This window comes from Aplidium turbinatum, chromosome 18, assembly GCF_918807975.1.
Source record: "Aplidium turbinatum chromosome 18, kaAplTurb1.1, whole genome shotgun sequence".
Classification (NCBI taxonomy): domain Eukaryota; kingdom Metazoa; phylum Chordata; class Ascidiacea; order Aplousobranchia; family Polyclinidae; genus Aplidium; species Aplidium turbinatum.
Genome location: NC_137489.1, coordinates 16,299,818 through 16,318,365, shown reverse-complemented (window position 1 = coordinate 16,318,365; position 18,548 = coordinate 16,299,818). Strand labels below are relative to the sequence as shown.

At 36.1% G+C, this 18,548-nt stretch overlaps 2 protein-coding genes across 2 annotated transcripts in view; both read right to left on the bottom strand.

Annotated features, from left to right (window-relative positions):
- LOC145787301 (cilia- and flagella-associated protein 44-like) overlaps window positions 1-9,274 on the bottom strand; it is a 40,532-nt gene extending 31,258 nt beyond the window's left edge. Inside the window, exons 1-7 of the mRNA XM_082599021.1 lie at window positions 8,312-9,274; window positions 4,423-5,571; window positions 4,057-4,100; window positions 3,199-3,348; window positions 2,514-2,591; window positions 1,189-1,291; window positions 704-837 (exon numbers count right to left, since the gene is read on the bottom strand). Coding sequence (XP_082455147.1) covers window positions 704-837; window positions 1,189-1,291; window positions 2,514-2,591; window positions 3,199-3,348; window positions 4,057-4,100; window positions 4,423-5,571; window positions 8,312-8,648 — 1,995 coding nt within the window. The 5' untranslated portion in view covers window positions 8,649-9,274. The remainder of the gene's footprint in view (window positions 1-703; window positions 838-1,188; window positions 1,292-2,513; window positions 2,592-3,198; window positions 3,349-4,056; window positions 4,101-4,422; window positions 5,572-8,311) is intronic.
- Window positions 9,275-11,824: 2,550 nt separating this feature from the next.
- Window positions 11,825-13,259, bottom strand: LOC145787215 (uncharacterized). Its single transcript, XM_082598939.1, has 4 exons — window positions 13,229-13,259; window positions 12,840-13,074; window positions 12,777-12,790; window positions 11,825-12,330 (listed from the first exon to the last, which is right to left on the bottom strand). Exons 1-4 carry the CDS (start codon window positions 13,257-13,259, stop codon window positions 11,825-11,827), a joined length of 786 nt encoding a protein of 261 aa, XP_082455065.1.
- Window positions 13,260-18,548: the final 5,289 nt, after the last annotated feature.

Below are 18,548 nucleotides of genomic sequence, written 5' to 3'. Positions count from 1 at the left end.
GTTAAAAAGTCATATAATTTTCACTTTGTGTGGAGCTACATCCACATGAGAGGTTACTGATATTTTTTTTTTATTCACTTGTTGATTTATGCATATCAGTTTGTATTTATGGCCAATCGTATAAATGTTTGCTGGTACAACCCTTTATTTTTTTTGAAGGCTATATATTGTTTGTTTTTTCTTTGTTTCAACCCCTGCGTTATTATACTCGCAACAATATAAACCAATCAATCAATCTTTATTCACTGGCTTCAAAATTTTTCTTAAACTTGTAATGTTGAAAAAAGTGATATTTACGAATATTAAATAACAGAACTGTGCTGTAAAATATGTGGATATTGCAAGAGGGGTTCGGCGAAGTGACCTGGGAGATCTCCTAGTCAAGCAGCCACTCTAAGCTTTGTTCATAAAGGAAAAGGCAGCATTGTAAAACATAAATTAGTAGAAGGACCAATGATTAGATTTATCGCGCTCATCCCGCGTCCAGACAAGAGGAACGCGAAACTACTCCACGGTTTCAAATTCCAAGACAGCAAAATCCTTTATTTTTACATTAATTCAACGTCTGCAGACTTGGATCAATGTAAATTTCAGCCATGGCTGAAAAATATTCTTGCTTGTTGAAAGTATTCTTTGCAAAAATGCATGGATGCATCTGCAAAGAAATTACACACAATGGTATCCCGATAGCGTGATAACTTACTTTGGAACGAAGCGTGACTTTCTCTTGTTTCCAGTCCCAGAGCGTAAGCATGTAGTCAGGGGAAGCACCCACTGAAGCCAGCAGATTGCCTTCCGGGTTGAAGTCTACAAACGTATACGCCCTTTCGGTCCCTCCTGCACAGAAAAGATAGATTCGCTAAAGCAGAAGATAATAAACAAGTTAGGGCACTAATCCTATTATATTATTTGTTCTCAAGATCCCACCATCAACATTATAAATGTTAACTTATGTGTTTCTGCTGTATTAAAAAAAAAGTAGCCTACCCCTACAATGCATTAAAATTACAGAAACACAATTTCACTAAATTGGAGTGACCACCATGTGCAACACTATGCATGACTGATGATGTTTAAACCGTTAAGTCCTTTTCATTTTTGAGTTGGTTTGATTTTTCCACACACTTGGAAATGTCAAACACACAAGTTGATTAAAATAAGTCTACACTTTTTCACGATATACAGTACTTCTTAGAATGCGTTTGAGTTTCAGTGATGGGTATTCATAAATAAGAATGAAGGGCCTATCTCCTTTCTCAGCTACCGCAAAGCACGTTCCGCTTGGATGCACCTACAAGTAAAAGTTTGCGTTATTCTCAAGCAGGTTTCCCAATCATGTTTAAATTGACACGTTTTTTTCATAATTTTACTCATGGCCACCTGGAGATGTGGCCTGATTTGTCACATTTTGCAGATTTTGGTTACAGCTACTGCTAGTGCTTGACAGACATTTTTTGAGATGTTTTTTACTTTTTGCGGTTTCCTAATGACATAAAACATTTTTGTTGTCTTGGGGAAGCAGTAGCAAATGAGAAAAAGTAAGTTGAAAAACGCAAAATCAGACTGTTATTGAAAAATTAACAGTCTGACTAAAATCTTCGAAATCAAATTTTCTTTGTTTTTCAACATGTGAGGATGTTAAAACCTATTGTGTCATCTGGGAAAAAGAGTAAAGAAAGCGTAAAAATATGATTTTTAGAAAAATTTATTTAAACGTTCATTTAAAGTTATAAAAACCTGGAAATTTCTGCAAAATGTGACAAATCAGGCCGTATCTTTAGGTGGCCATGTTTTACTACAAGTACAACTTTAGTTTCTCAAACAGCTCAAATTTATGCATTTAACAAAATATAACACGTTACATGTCGTTAATTGTGTGCTCAGTAACTGTAGGACGAGTAGAGGAACTGCGTTACAAAAAAGAGTTACAGAAGTTGAATTAAAGCTAATTGAATATTTTTTGTCAACGCCGGTAAACATCGGAGGTGCGATTATACGTTGATACGAACCGTATGTTAATACGATTGTAGGTTAATACGAAACGTAGTTAAATAATACGATTGTACGTTATTACGATTGTACGTTAATACGATTGTAGGTTATTACGATTGTAGGTTAATATGATTGTAGGTTAATACGATTGTAGGTTAATACGATTGTAGGTTAATACGAAACGTAGTTAAATAATACGATTGTAGGTTATTACGATTGTACGTTAATACGATTGTAGGTTAATACGATTGTAGGTTAATACGAAACGTACGTTAATTAATACGATTGTAGGTTATTACGATTGTACGTTAATATGATTGTAGGTTAATACGATTGTAGGTTAATACGAAACGTACGTTAATTAATACGATTGTAGGTTATTACGATTGTACGTTAATATGATTGTAGGTTAATACGATTGTAGGTTAATACGAAACGTACGTTAATTAATACGATTGTAGGTTATTACGATTGTACGTTAATATGATTGTAGGTTAATACGATTGTAGGTTAATACAAACCGATATGGCTCCAATTCCTCCGCCTCCACAACTCCGCAAAAACCGATGTTCTCCGGTTGCAAGATTGAGAAGGTGAATCTGGTGAAATGATATCCATCATAAAAAACTAAATTAAAGGAAAACGGTTGGCACGTTCGGTCAATTTAAACACAGTGACAGAATCTAAAATACAAAAACCGATACTCTTGGTTCAGTATTTCAAGCTCTCTCTGTACAAATAATGATAAAAGCTGCCTCTATCTTTCTGAATCATGGGTTTACTTCAAGGTTAGGCAATGTTTATTTCATTCACACAAAAACCATTCCAAAATAATCACAACTAGCACATTACACCACGCACGCAAAATATGCCAGTTTGTATCATTCAAAGTGGTGAAGAGATGATTATAATGTCAGCTTTCCAAGTGCTGCAACGATCACAGATATGCATTTCCCCTCGTTTACGATACCGAGAATATTTTAACTGAAAAATGGGTCAAGAATACATAGACAGCAAAATTCGTCACTTTTACATTCATTCAACGTCTGCAAACAGAATGCAATCCAGAAGGTAAAATGACGGACTTTGATGTTTGGGTAGTTGGCTTAGGGACCTCATTTAAACCAAACGTTAACTTTATTTTATCACTATTTTGAAAGTGTGTAACTGCAGGTTTTCTCTAATTAGGGTAAGCCAAAGCCATACCAGATTCCCAGCGGCAAACGCAGCAGTGGGTCCACGCAACAGATGTAGATTTGAACGTTTGCGACAATTGTAGCCGAAAGAGTGGAAGAATTGAAGCATGTTAAGAGGAATCCCAGAATCCTTGCTGACGGTGGAAGTAGATTGGTATTCCTAAATATCAAACACATTGATATAGAAAGAGTTCAAAGATATAACTGTAGTTAACTAGCATTGAGGCACTTATCACTATGATATTCGCACAGTTGCTTTTTTAGTATAGTAAATCCTTTTTTACATCAATCTTACATTTGTACCAGAGTTTAACATTTCTTTGCAAATAATCGGTGTCGTCCTCCTTTTTTTAATACATTACAGTGATAGCGCTGTTGTGAATAAGTAAAATTTCCAAGACATTTTTTTAGTACGCAATGTCTTGGATTAGGCAACCACATAACTGAGTTGAAGACACAACTTACAAGGCTTGCAATTTAAAAATGCAGTTTAGGCCTACAACCACAGAACACCAACTTTTTTAACTTTAATGATCTAGCAAAACCTTTTTGGCTCCGAGAACCTAACCCGGGCAAATTTCCAGCTTAAAGAGGACTGAATTGTGGTAGGCCTATATGAGTACGTACATTACGAATAAACCAATCAGTATAGTAGGCTTCAAGTTCATTTAAAAACATGCCTTCTATTAAAAAAAACATTGCCGTCTTCAAACGACAAGTTGCAAAATTTAAAAAAAAAGTAATGCTATTCTGCAACCCACAATCTTTGCTCTTCCTCTTCAAGATTCTATTAAAATGATATTATGGCTAACTATTACCGCCATGGTTGAAAACGCAACCTGAATTAATTAATACACATTACACATACGTCGATGTTGTAATAGTAGTCATCAGGCAAGACGGAATCATCTTCTGCAAAAAAAAATAAAAATTTATTGCTTTATCACTATGATTTGAAGTCAAAATCTGAACAATAATGTAGTTAACTGATCTATTGTGTAACAAATACTATACAAATTCAACACAATTTACTTCAATGGAATACTATTACACGTCGGCTATCACATGGTAAAACTGATAGTTACTAAACTATGGCACCAACAGGCCACATGTTCTAATCAACGGCAAATTTGTCATCGATTGTCATAAAACGTTCTGAAGGTGTGTCGTAATAAATTTAGTAGCCTGCTGTTATGGTGATGTTACGTGTATTGTAGAGCCAAATCAAAATTACCTTCAACAGCAGTTGCACTTGTTTTTGGTAACTCTGCAAGAGGTGGTTCAGGAGGAACTTCATGCTCCACTAGCTGTCCTTCTTCGTTATATTCGAGTTCAGTAGACTTCTTCTTCTTAAATTTAATCCGCTCAATCTTCTTTTGAACAATCACTTCAGGGTCGTGACCTTGAATACTGGACACAAAGCCCGTTTCTTCTTCTGTTGCTTCCATTGCAGTCGGATCTGGTTTCATTTCTTCAGTTTTTTCTACATCTGAATCTTTAGCATCCGCTGCAGCAGTTTGTTGTAAATCCGCATTGTCTTTTTCAACTTCATCTGTTTTTACTTCATCTCCGGGTTTTTGTTCTTCATCAGGTTTATCCTTGTCTTCATTTGCAGCCTCCTCAGCTTCATCAGCTTTATCTTTGTCTTCATTTGCAGCTTCTTCAGCTTTTTCAAGAATTTTCTCATCTTCATTAGGTTTATCTTTTATTTCAGAAGCAACTTCCTCATCTTGAATTTTGTCCTCAATCCCATGAGCAGCTGTTGTTTCTTCAGTAGTTCCTACATCCTCTTGAGCATCAGTTGTGTCTTGGACTTCTACTGCTGAAGGCTCTACACTCTCGGCACCCTCCATATTTTTTTCTTGTAAAGCTGCAGCATCATCTTTGTTTTCCTCTGGTAGTGCATCTTCTTTGACTTCTTCAGGGACAACAGAGGCATCTGCTGTAATATTTTCCACCTCTGATTTTTGCTCTACATCCTGAAACTCTGACTCAGGATCAAAAGCTGCTGCTGGCGGCGCTTCTTCAGCTGCATTTTTATCATCACCAGGAGGTTTAACAGCATCAACTACACTTGTTTCGTTTTCACCACCAGCAGTTGGTGGAACTGCATCAGCTGCATTCGTTTCGTTTTCACCATCAGCAATAGGTTGACCAGCATCAGCTATAGTTGTTTCGCCATCATCTACTAAATTCGCTGGAGGTGGAATTTCACTTGACTCTCCAATCTTATTATCTTCAACTTGAGGTGCATCTTCTTTGTTGTCCACAGCAGGTTCTACTTCTTCATTTTCCATGTCTACCCGGTGCTTGTTAACATCAGCAGAAATCTTGGACAAATTTCCGGATGAATCAACAAAGTCGGTAAAATCTGTATCTGAGTCTTCAAAACAAAAAACATAGAGTTAAAAAAAAAAATACCAAAGCGCAAGTTTTATGGAAATAAATTACAGAATTTTCTAGCCACGTCAAAACATTGTGTCTTTAACAATCGTCTTTTTGATCCATGTTAATCAATTATGTGTTCCAAATGCACTTTTATTTTACGTTTGAAAATATAATAATAGTCTTGGCAAACCAGCAGTGCAAGACTGTTGGTGCCCTGTAGCCATTCAGTTATTACTAAATAAAAACAGAAACAAAGACCAGGCCTTATGATTTATCTCATTACGTTTGGCCACATTCTTTTGGAATTTTTAAAACAACAAATGTGTCAATGAAACCCTAGAGACAAGTCACATTGTGACCAGGTGGTATTTCCATTTCTGCCATAATATATATTTAAATTTGTCATTCAATGACTTTGACATGCATAAAAGCAGCAAGGTAATTCATGGTAGCCATGCAAAAGCATCAAAAACTTTACATTAACGACAAACACATGTGCATACAACAAATATAGCTCAAACATTTATAAAGTCATGTTTGCCATAAAAAAGTTGATGCAATTTGCTTTTCATAAAAAAAAAGATTTCCAAACAAAATTAGGAAGTTGTTTGATAAATTCATATTGTCAAACTTGAAACATTTCATTGCCAAATTTTTCTTAACTATCACGGAATGATGAGTCGGGGTCTGTGAAAGAGAAACCCAGTGATATTACTCGGTTATTGAAGCAGTAGATATTACAAAGCCTATATTTCAGCCATATCTTCAATGTGCATGCCTTTGTTTCAAACCTCAAATTAAAATGTTTTGGTTCAATGAACCTCATGTGATAGGGTAACACAAAACTTCAATAGCTTTGGTGCAAAGTGTAGCAGACGGTCAGATTCAGTTGTTGCAACAATTTGGGATTATATAATGTCAGATTGTTGTTTTCAATGTCATTTTCAGAACATGTTCAAATCTGGCTATAAATTTTTTCTTTCATTTATAGCCAGATTTATGTTTCAATGTTTTGTATAATTTTATGGTTTAGCAAATAAACTATTTTAAACAACCACAATTATAGTAACCTGATAAGTATATTACTGTACTCGTTTGCAACAACTAGTGGTGCTTGTTAGTCCCTTTCACAAAACACAATTAATTACAAAGGGTGACAGTTCAATAACATTGATGATAAATCACAACACAGTGATAATGTATTTTGAAGCAAACATGAAGAATGTAAAATCAATTGCACATGCAAAAAATTTTCTGATAAAGAAAACTATTACAGTAAAACAATTACGCTTTATTGAACATTGCAGAAATTAAACAGAGTAGCCTAATGAATGTGCAAATGTGAAATAAATCAAGAATTGAAATGCTGTGAATACTTATGATGTTAAATCATTTTGTAATAACAAACATATAGCCTAGTGCTTAAAAAGGATGTGTAAACAAAATGGAAATAGCAGTATATCAGCCACAGTGATTTCCACACTTGTTTATTTGTGAATAAACAAGTGTGGAAATCACTGTGGCTGATATGGCTGATATCACTGTGGCTGTTTATTCACAAATAAACAGGGTAGTCAAACATGATTAATAAAATATATACTCTGTTATTTAAAAAAAGGAGGCATTAAATATTTCATTGCAACATCTTTCAATGGAATTTAATGACTAGATAGAATAAGCCAAATCCTATTAGAAGACATTAGCATTTTCTTTCATGTCACAGCAGACTAATAATCAACTGTGTAAAGCTTTTTATCATCAGACCAATCTCAACTGATATTAAGCCTGACTCGAATCAAGCCTATTTTGATCACAACAGCAGGCACACCTTTTATATGGATTAAAAAAGTAACTTCTATCATATATTCATATAGTTTGTTCGATATAGCAGCTTTAATCAAAAAGTTAATGAAAAACAATACCTTGAAAAATGAAAAAAAAACAAAAAAACATTGAAATTATGCATTACCAAGTCAAAGTGTCACAGTGGATTCTGAAATTCTTTGTGTGCTGTAGTTCAGAGAAGTTTGAAAACCACTAAGCGTATCAATAAATCAATCAACAGAGTATGATAGGCTATATATATAGTCAATTATTGTAAAAAGGATTAATATAAAACAATCAACATAACTTATACAGTATTAAGGTGCAAAGTGAATTTCAGCACTTGACAAGCAAGAAGCAGTGCAGATAGTCAAGCAGGCAGTAATAAAAATTAAAAAAGACACAGAACAATATCAAAATGACTTCATTTGTGACAAAGGTAAAACATAATTTTTCGGTATGAGTTTAATTATAAGCTATAACTATGAATTTTGTTATGAAACAAGTTTAAAAAACTTGTGTGACAAAATATCAACAAAAGTGCTGTAATAATTATGGTACCCGGTCATTTGGTCGACAGGACGTTTGGTCGACAGGACGTTAGGTCGACAGAACGATTTATTTTAGGGTTAGGGTTAGTTAACTAACCATAACCCTAATCTAACCCTGACTCTAACCCTAACCCAAAAATGAATCGTTCTGTCGACCTAACGTCCTGTCGACCAAACGTCCTGTCGACCAAACGTCCTGTCGACCAAATGTCTGTCGACCAAACGACCGTGCACCATAATTATAACACGGTGAATAAAGGTGAGAGTGCAAATGCAATGAAAGCAATGTGATCATGCAGTATGATATCAATCATTATCACAGAGGATGCAATATTAACCATGCATAACAGTGCATTTTACCACTTGTTGGCAATTCAGAGTGGCGTCCCAATTTTGAAGTTGACATTTCTTTACTACGATCAGTACCTTCAAAGTCACCTTGATCTCTGCGACTTAAATTGGAGGCTGTAATAATTTTTTGAGTGCCATTTTTTTCATCGCCGGGTCCTGATGGAGTAGGCCTATGCTGAAGTGATTGAGGCAGAGATGGCTTTTCAGCTGATTCAGGGACACTTTCATCTTCATGCGACTGGCGCCATAATTTTTCTCGATATCTTTTCAAGGCAACTGTTTTCAAAATGTGTGTTGCAGCTTTAAGATCTTTAGGTTTGTGTTTTTTTCCATCCTTTTCTTCCATTTTTTTGGTTAATACAATAGGCTACCTATCAAGCTAGAAAAATAGCTAATAACTTAAAGTTAAAAACTTGTATTTAAAAAGTTATACCAGTTTTTATGTAACTACATCCACTGTCTTGTTTATGAATCTATAATATAGGCTCAATACCGTATACTGTTTCTATGAAGTTTATCAACAGCGAATTACAACTTCCAATAACACACAGATGAAACAGTAGGCTATGTGGCATTTTGTTTAGAACAATCGGCTGCATTTACAGCATTGTACATAGGTATATAGCCTTCTGTTTAATTCTATTATTGTTATGGGTTGTATGGTAATTTTTGTCATTATTAAAAACAAATTATGTTTACATCATTCTTATTGCGTTGATATGTGCAAAAGTGTAATAAAAACATTGCAGTATTGCAACTCACAAACATGTTGCAAGACAGCGGCATAATCTATTTCCTTGACAAAAATTTAAAGTACCGGTAAAGAATAGTTGTCTTTGTTGCAATTGTGCACATGAACACATGCAATCGCAATAAAAACAACATAAACACAACTTCGTTGCATGAAATGGCTAGGCCTTATGTAAGCACAATAAATATAACCAATTCAATTTATATAACTTGCACAATTCAATAGCCTATTACACAGTTAAAACCGTGCTGGATAGATGTACATTGCACACCTATCCCATTCAAAATATACCGGTATTGAATTCATGGTAGGCTTATAAACCTTGCAAATCCGATTAGGCTACTAAACCACTTGATTTGTCATATCTTATTTCATATCATCCTCTATCATAAACTGGTAGGCAATGTTATGTAGTGGCGAAACTGGTATTTTTTAAACCATGCACTTCAATTATAATTGACAAAATACAATGTCAGAAGATGTTTCTTTCATTTTCTTGATACTATGAAAATCCATTAGTTGACAACTATCCTCTGTAGGCAACTGAGTGTAGAATAGCCTACCCATTTTTTACAAAAGAAATAAAAACATGGATTTTTCAGAAAAAAGCAGCTAAATAACAACAATCCGGATAATTTCTTGTTCCACTCTGGTCAGCAACAATAAAAACACCGTACCCACCATTCTTTTCAACATGCCAACAAGTTGCTATGGAGATTCACTTCACCAAGCGGTCAATGTGAATATTTTCGTAGTCAACAAACAAACTTAGTTCAATTCAATTTTATTTTTCATTGGTAGCGCGAAAATGGAAAGAACGATAAAGTAAACACACGAATCTTACGTAAGATCAAAAGTCGAAACATTGGCCACTGTCTGTAGTTAACAATGTTTTTTTAGACACTACCTTTAAAAAAACTTAAAAAAATCAAAAGTCATGTAATTTTCATTTTCAGTTCAGTTTGTTTTTATTTCTGACCATCACAACGAAAAACAATACAGTAGAATTCGCCTATAGTGACACCTGAAGGGACCGCGGAAAAAGTGTCACTATAAGCGAAGTGTCACTATAGACGAATGATGACGTCGTTGATAACTTCACTTTTGCAGTATCTGCGCATGCGCATCCCATGTTGGTTTAATTCAAACCCAGTCAGCAAATCAATCCTTTATGGTTCAACCTCTGCATACTTTAAATCAATGTAAAAAGATGGATTTGCTGGCTGGGAATGCTGATAAGGACAAAATATGATTCCAACATAAACTGGAAATACACCGTAAAGTGTCCTTATACGGAAATTTTTAAGCCCAAGGGACAGAAATGTGGTGTCACTGTAAGCAAAGTGTTCTTATACACGAAGTCACTATAGGCGAAGTCATTTCTATGCAAAACATATGGTTTGCAAACGGGACTTTGCAACAGGTGTCACTATAGGCGAAGTGTCACTATAGCCAAAGTCACTATAGGCGAATTCTACTGTTTATGTCAAACAAAAGGTTGAAGCGACAATTTGCATGCAGCTACATGTGCTTGAGAAGTTACTGATATGTTTTTATTCACTTGTTGATTTATGCATACTGTAGCGATCCATTATTGCGTCAGATAAGTTTTCCTTTCTTTTACCATAGTCAGAGTTTCCATACCGTCCTTATTTCTAAGATTTGTCCTTATTTTAAAGAGCAATATCTGAGAAAAATTAATTGTCCTTATTTCTAAGAAATTTTTTTGATTTTGACTTAAGTCCTTATTTTGTCTTATTTTTAGCAAGTACAAAGCTTCTATCTTTTTTTGAGAATATATCAATGAGTGGTATCAATTTGAGAAGCATCCAACATTCTAACACATATCAACTGGACCCTGCTAAGAGATCAAACAATTGAGTATTAGAAAGTTAAGGGGTTAGCGAAACAAATTGGTCCTTCAAAGGCAATGAAGCATGAGTTCTTCGATGAGGTCTCAGCTGTCATTGCTCTGCTCAAGAAGATTCCACATGTTGTGTTCCGCAAAGATGAACCTGAGGACAAATGGATGAAGATCTAGTAAAGTTTTTCTTTCTGTTGCTCTACAAGCTGGTTAGCGTCATGGTCTCTCTTCCGGTCAGTAATGCGTTTGTGGAGCAGGTGTTCTCTCTTGTTTTGGATCGGTGAACCAACGAGATATAACACAATGAGTGGAAACTCCTCTTTTTGCTCCGTTTTACGTGTCGGCCGTCACGCTTCACTACAGACACTTGTGCAGTAGATTAAACGGACATCACAAGAGTTTTAGATGGGATGTTCCTTCGATTTTATGTGCGTTGAGCTCTACCACTGAGCTATCTCACCGCCTAAGGTGCTTGGCTAATTAGTAATATAGTTTTGTACCATGGGTAAGGTGCTATCCACATCTTAGGCTATTTTCAACCTATTATTTAACATTATGTTATTGTCAGAAGCCTAAAATTAAACTCTGGTGCAGCCCTAAAGTTAACCCAGCCAGGCTACTGTTAGCCTGTCAGCAACTTAATCAATTTTGAAGGACCTGAATTTCTAATAAGCCGTCTAGACTAGCGTCGTAAGTCTTACAATGTTTTTAAAACCTTATAGGCTTTTAGTCTTGCACTGTTGCTAGTTGAATCGTGAAATTATAATAATAATAATAATGATAGCATTTATATCCCGCTCAGATTAATGAATGATTGATATCAGAGCGGCTCTCAATTTAATGTTTAGGTATTAGTTGTTAGGTATTTATTGTAAAACAACGAGCAATATTCCGTACATTAGTGTCTTTACTGTAACGCTTTACGCAGACTGATGTTGTTTTTCTGAACATCACCAATGACTTTGAGCTTTAAAATCTTCGTTTTTTGATAGGTACGAATAGGGAGGGTACGAATTTTAAAATATAGCTTGCAAATGTGGTTTACAATATATGACACAATGTCCCAGTCGTTGGTTAATAAATACAAACTGTTTATATCAATCTCCTTAAACACAGTCTGCATTGTATTACAAAAGCTGAAATGTTTTCGAAAATCCACTTCCAGCCTCAGCAAAATTTTCATCAGAGTAGGACTTGGCTTCAGTAACGTTCCGTATTCGTCGTTTTGTAGTGTGTCAATCATAGATGAACCCGCTGTGCAACTGGTGTCACTTTCTAGTTTAGACAAAATGCCTTGTTGTTCATCTGTGGCACTGCGCTTCAATTTTCGTAACACGTATCCCCCAATATATTCTATTATGTGTATTTCATCAGTTGTAAGCACCGTATTAGTCGTTTGTTGTTGTTGTGATACTTTGCTATTTTCATCTCTGAAATGTAAATTTCAAAACGTTAATGTTTGTGTATTGAACATAGATGCTGGCAAGAGTATGGTATACAAATCGTAAATTCGTGCTATTTTTTACGGTAATGTAGGCAAAGTTAAAATATGCATCTTGCCCCGTTTTATGCATCTTGAGTATGTCTTATTTACTGGCTGGTATAGACAATTGAGTTATCTATTTGGCGACTTTATATGAAGTTTTTGGATATCGACCAATAAATACAGACTGAATTAAGACAAGTTTCGTACTTGAAGATAAGACGGAGAGATTGGGATTGGCTCAGTCAACAGCAATCCCACGAGATCACTGGATAAGCGTATGATTCATTGAAGGCAGTTTCTAAAATCTAGCAGAACTGTCGTTCGTCGTACCAGACATGATTGAAATAAATGTAAATCACTGTTGATAAGCTACATTGGTTAAACAAGCTATAGCATCGGTATAGAATGAAAATGCCACTATATGTTTGGTTTTTACCTCAGAAACACATCAAACAATTTTCTTGTTTGCTCCACTGCTTCCATACGTTGAAGTTTTCCGTGAAATAAACCTGGGATCACTTCAATTGCATCACAGCTAAACTTGTGAAAAAGTTCGCTCCCATTTGTGGTGGATTCGAATGCACGAATGTAATATTGAAGAGCTGCATCAGTGAAGTTATCAAGTGAACCACCAATTTGTAACCACATCTTCTGTACTATTGATTCAGACACTAAAAAAATACAAAGTGTGTAATGAATACTACATGTAGTGGCGGATGTCCCGGTAGCACCTTTTGAAAGTGTACCACAATACGTTTCCTAAAAGGAAACTTGTCTACAAATTCCCAAATCAAAGACATCTTAACCAAAATAGAGGATTCAAACCAACGACCTCCAGTCTTCTGGCCAATAGCATACTCTCTACGCCATGTTGGTTGGTCGAAAACTCGATCTTAGCAACTATATTATTACTATCCTTTTCCCTAACCCTCTGATTGGTCCATTCCCTCTATACACCTATGTAATGGTACATTTTCAAAAGATGCGTCCCGGTAGCTTATGTTACCATTATATATTGGTGTAATGACGCTATTCAGTAGAATCAGGGCTCCCGAGAGGGGGGTCAGAGGGACCAATGCCCCCTCTACAAACGAAAACGCGATATATGATGTCTTAGTTGCAACCTGAAGGGGGTATGGGCCTCCGTTTCAAGAAATTAGGGGCCTCATTTTGCTATTTTGACGTCTGGAATGTGGTCTAACAATTTCCCCTTTTTACGACGATTCGACGTAGGCAGGTGTTGAATAGATGTAATATTTGCGATATGTTTTAATTTGGCAGACTGGATATGCCTACCACAGCAATTGTTACACACAAGTGGCTGACTGCAGTCAGATTTTAACGTTGATCCGTCGTCGCCAGACGTAGAAACAATGTGTAAATGGACGATTCAGGCTGTAAAGTTGTCTTGCCGGTCTACAGGCAGGTAATATGCGGAACTGTAGTACCATACCTTTTCTGGTGTTATTACATGTGTTTCCAGCGTGCTTTGACTTGACATGAAAACGCAATCCCCCGTTGGTTTTGTAAGTTTTCGGACATAAGTGACATCTGCAAAAATACCGGATAATATATCCAAACAATTTTATTCAGCTTTCAACACACAACTGCACAATTTAATTAGAGGTGCGAGGTCCTTTGAAACGCTTTCTTACCCAAATTCACGTTGCACTGTAGACGCGCTCGTTGAAATGGGAATACTTTGAAATTCTTCATCTTCGATTATTTCCACAAGATACTCGAATACATGTAAAGGTAAGCTTAGGCTTGAGCTGTCGTGAGATGCAGGAAGTATTTTCTACGAACAAGGAATTGATGGAACAGATCGTTTCTCGCCTTTGATATATCATAGCTCGTATAAGTGCAAAGATTTGTTCACAAACGTTTGTTTCGTATGAAAATGTAATTTTTAGGTTGTCCTTATTTTGAAGTTTAAAGTGCCTCTGACAGGAAAATAAATTCGCTAAATTTACCTAAAATACCAAAAAGATGACACTAACAAACTTTTCTGACCAGCAAATCGTAAAAATTATCAACAGGCTACTAAGTTACACGCTTGCAAACTTTCGTTGACATCGGCGAATCTGGCACTCATTCAATTGCGAAAATAAAAACGGCAACACCGCTGTGACGTCACAGTAAGCGGGAAGGATACATTCTTTCTCTGTGATGACTTGGTAAAGTATGGTACGGCTACTGCAAAACGTGAATGTGTGGGGCTCTGTTGATCTAAAGCATGCGCAAATTAAGAATTACCGAAATGAAAAAGTGAACTTATTATTACTATCAGGTTTCGATCAAATAGGTTGAGTTTACTTTTATCAAACAGCATCTCAATTCAATTGAAATTGCAGTTTCATAGGGCTACAATTTTCATACTTTTTTATTTGTCCTAATCTGGCTATAGCCATTTGCAGTGTAACAACAGTATTTCACAAACAGCACCTTTGATTTATGGTTGAGGCAATGCCTACAAATTGCTGTTTATGTGACATTGTCAGTGACAAAGACCGTGTGCTTTCTTTTACCACTTTCCCACAAAACAAGGTAGGCTACTGAGAAGAAAATGATCAAAGTTTTCTTCAAGTGTTCGAAAGTGGGATGGGCCATACAAAACTAGTCGTATATGTTCACTTCACTGAAGATGATTTGTTAATACCACTAAAGTAAAAATGCCTACAGGCATGTGTTGGAGTGTATAGTACAAGGTGATGCTCTCGGAAGCAACAATCGGATTGTGATGCCGTCATGCATTGTTTGGCGAATCCGAAACAATTTTCCAGATCTAGATGGCCGTTACACAGGATTTCAATGGCCATCTGAAGGCACATTATGAGAGAGAGAGAGAACTTTTATTTATTTTTGAATAGTGATGATGAATTAAATATGAATGATGATTCGTACGATTTCTTCATTTTTCACTTAAAGTATATTTTAGGTTTTGTAGGAACGTATCCAGTACAGTTTTATTAAACTGCAAAAAACAATAAATCTTCGAAAAAAGCAACCGCTTGTACCAACTCCGACCTAACTGTGATCCACCAATTACATCTAGGAAGCGTTTGTTTCATCCGTTGCTAACGACGTCCACTTAGGATGACGTAATACCACCAAAGTCGTCCCAGAGCAGTGAAATATGGAGTTTCGCCTGTCGTGGCGCTGCGGAGCAGTCGTTTGATTAAATTACGCCCTAACCAGTCGAGCTACGAGGTTAAGATTAAAAAGTTCGCTAAGTATAGGCCTAATTCTGCGCTAGGAAATGCTTTAAAAAGTTACTATACTTGGATCCCACCTGTCAGGGGCACTTTAAGTCGATGGCAACTTTGACTACAGTGAACTAGTTTAACCTAATACTATTGGTAACGACTAGAACATCACACAACTAAGGCGAAAGAGAAAATTGAATTGAAGTTTGCATCGGGAAAAAATGATGGTTTGCGAAAATGAGATAATAATTGAAAGTAGTTAGGCTACTTTTAGCGCCAAAAAACTCTCTTTCGCAAACCATCATTTTTTCCCGATTAGTTTTCTTTTTTCAATTTCTCTTTCGCCTTAGTTGTGTGATGTTCTAGTCGTTACCAATACTATTTCCTAATGTTTCTTTAATTTTCCATGAAACGATGATGGAACCTGCTCCCGAAGTAAATAGGAGTAAGGGCGCATACAATAAAATGGTTTGTTTGCATTTGGCGAGAGCTCAAGCTCAGACCAGCTCGCTTCAGAAAATATTAAATAGATTGTGTAGTATGTAGCCTTGTATGTAACAATTTGGACGACTGTTAAAATGTGTAGTTTTAGCGGTAGTTTGAAATGTTAATTGGCTGTCTAATGAAATTCTGCCTGTCTAACGGATATTCTAATTAATTAAACTATCTGACTCCATCATAAGGTGTTCTTATAATATTGTAGGTTTATAACAAAAATGAATTTAAACATTATAGAATAACGAAGCAATAAGAGGTTACGAATTATCACATTTTAATAGTCGTCGTTAACAGTATTTTTATTTATTTTATTCAACACAGCACAAAGCAATACATGCTATACAAATCAGAGGTCCAGAAAAAAGTAAACGAACTGCGCGATCGATCGAGAGAAAATACGATCATCCATGTTGTCTACATTGGAATACCTTTGTTATGTGATTTTCTGTTTCTCTGCTTGTGACAATTAAAAATGTAGGTAGGTATTACATAGGCTTCGGTAGCCTATTGTTGGTTGTCATCTCAGATGAAAAGTAGATGTAAAAAACTGAACTCAATCACAACACTCTTTATCCTGAATACTGAAAAGCTTGGGTGTTCATCAGCAGGGGCAAGGGAAAGGACACAGGGGTGCTCAAGAGGCTGCAGCCTCCTAAAGCTAATTCAGCCCCCCTGGAATTTTCGATAATTGCTTTAACTCCACTAAAAAATTCTGACAATTTAAGGTATTTTCAACTAATTCATCTATTTTAAACTGTTAGGTTTGGTGGGCGTGCTTAACTTTACTTTCATCGATGTATGCTTAATTTAAATCGCATGCACGTTTTAAATTTCTGTGGTTTTGCCGCCGTTTTCTTTTGTTGGTTTGTTCCCGTAAACTATTAGTAACTTTATCATTGCTGTTGTATTCCGACAAAGAAAAATATAAATTGAAATTGAGGAAGCCTAGCTATAATTTATAACATATTTTCAGAAAATTATTCCAACAATAATTGCTACGATGAATCGAGTTCCTGTTAATGTTGATTGATTGGTTTTGAATCTTTATCCTCGGAGTGGCAAAGGCTTGATAGGCTATTCCTGGTAGTTAGCATACTTGTAGACTATAGAGGCTTTTGACGCAAGGCCGGTTACCGAGATTGGCAGAGTGAAGTTTCCGATTGTTGAAGTGTTGTTGGCGGGAACTATTCTATCCATTTAGGTGCTGCTGAATGGAGAGCAGTCCTTATAATGCGTTGCTCAAGCTCACACCCCGAGAGTCTAACAACCACTACCGCTTGATCTTGAAGCTTCTTTGTCCACGAAGTCACGCGTTATAACCAACTGAGTTATCGGAGCGACGAAGTTGTGAACAATAATTTATCAGAGGTCTCTACAATTCCACCCACGAGGTGTCGCCAAATGAAAAGCAGTCCTAAATGGCGTTGCTCAAGCGCACGAACCAGCGCTGTGTGATCTTGAGTAGAACTTAACCACTGAGCGAACAGGCCAAATACATTTTGTGACAGTATTTTCGTTGATTGCGAAAAATTTTTCATTGCTTATTCACAATACCGACGAATCGGATTTAACTTCATGACTTCTCAAAAGAGACATTAGATTCCAACAATGAGGTAATCAATAGATAAATAGATCATGTTACATGTGAATATTATAGCATGTTTTGAACATATCAATTTAAAAAATATCTGGCAGCACAGCTAACCTTTACATTTTTCGGTAGCCACTTTAACATGCAACTATCCAATCCAGCCACGATCCAATCAGATGCTACGTTGTCTGTTCAGTTGTGACCATTCCAGCATTCAGCCAGAGAATTAATTATCACTTCGAACTTTGTTTGGTAATTACAGAAGAAAAAAGAGTTATAGCATGGTGGGAGTCAAACCCACGTCAATGAAATGACTACAACCGCCCTAACCCTCTGCGCCAAGTCAACCGAAGCAAAGCGATGATTTAATTTAGCCATTTTTTACGTCACTTAAACCGTAGCTTATGATTGGTTGGCGGTTTCATTCTAGTCAAGTTTAGTGGCAGAATTTCGACTTGTTAAAGTGGCTACCGCTTGTTAAAGTGGCTACCACATTTTTCATTCTTTTCTGTAATTCTTTCGTAGCCTACTTGAATTCATAAAAAAAAAGCATACAAAGGTTGCCAGTTCACCAATTTTTCTTAAGTTTTAATAATTCTGGTGGGTTTTTACCTCGTTTCGAAGGATATACAAATTCAAAGCTATTTCGCAGGCTTTTTTTAAGTTTGGCGATGGTTGAAATCTCCCACTTAAGACAATTTCTGAGTATGTTAGGTATGTTTCCGTGGCAGCTGACTTTGTTGATTTTTTAGTCTTTCGTTGCCATCCTTGTAGTGTTTACTATGTGTGTATGCAGCAATTATACAGTCAGTTTTCCAGCCGAAAAATATATTAAATTATTGTTTTTTCA

Excerpts from the sequence above, each read along its gene's own strand:
- LOC145787215 (XM_082598939.1), bottom strand. The coding sequence starts at position 13,259 with ATGCTATTGGCCAGAAGACTGGAGGTCGTTG. Across the intron at positions 13,075-13,228 it reads CAGAAGACTGGAGGTCGTTG|TGTCTGAATCAATAGTACAG; the intron begins GTTTGAATCCTC and ends GTATTTTTTTAG.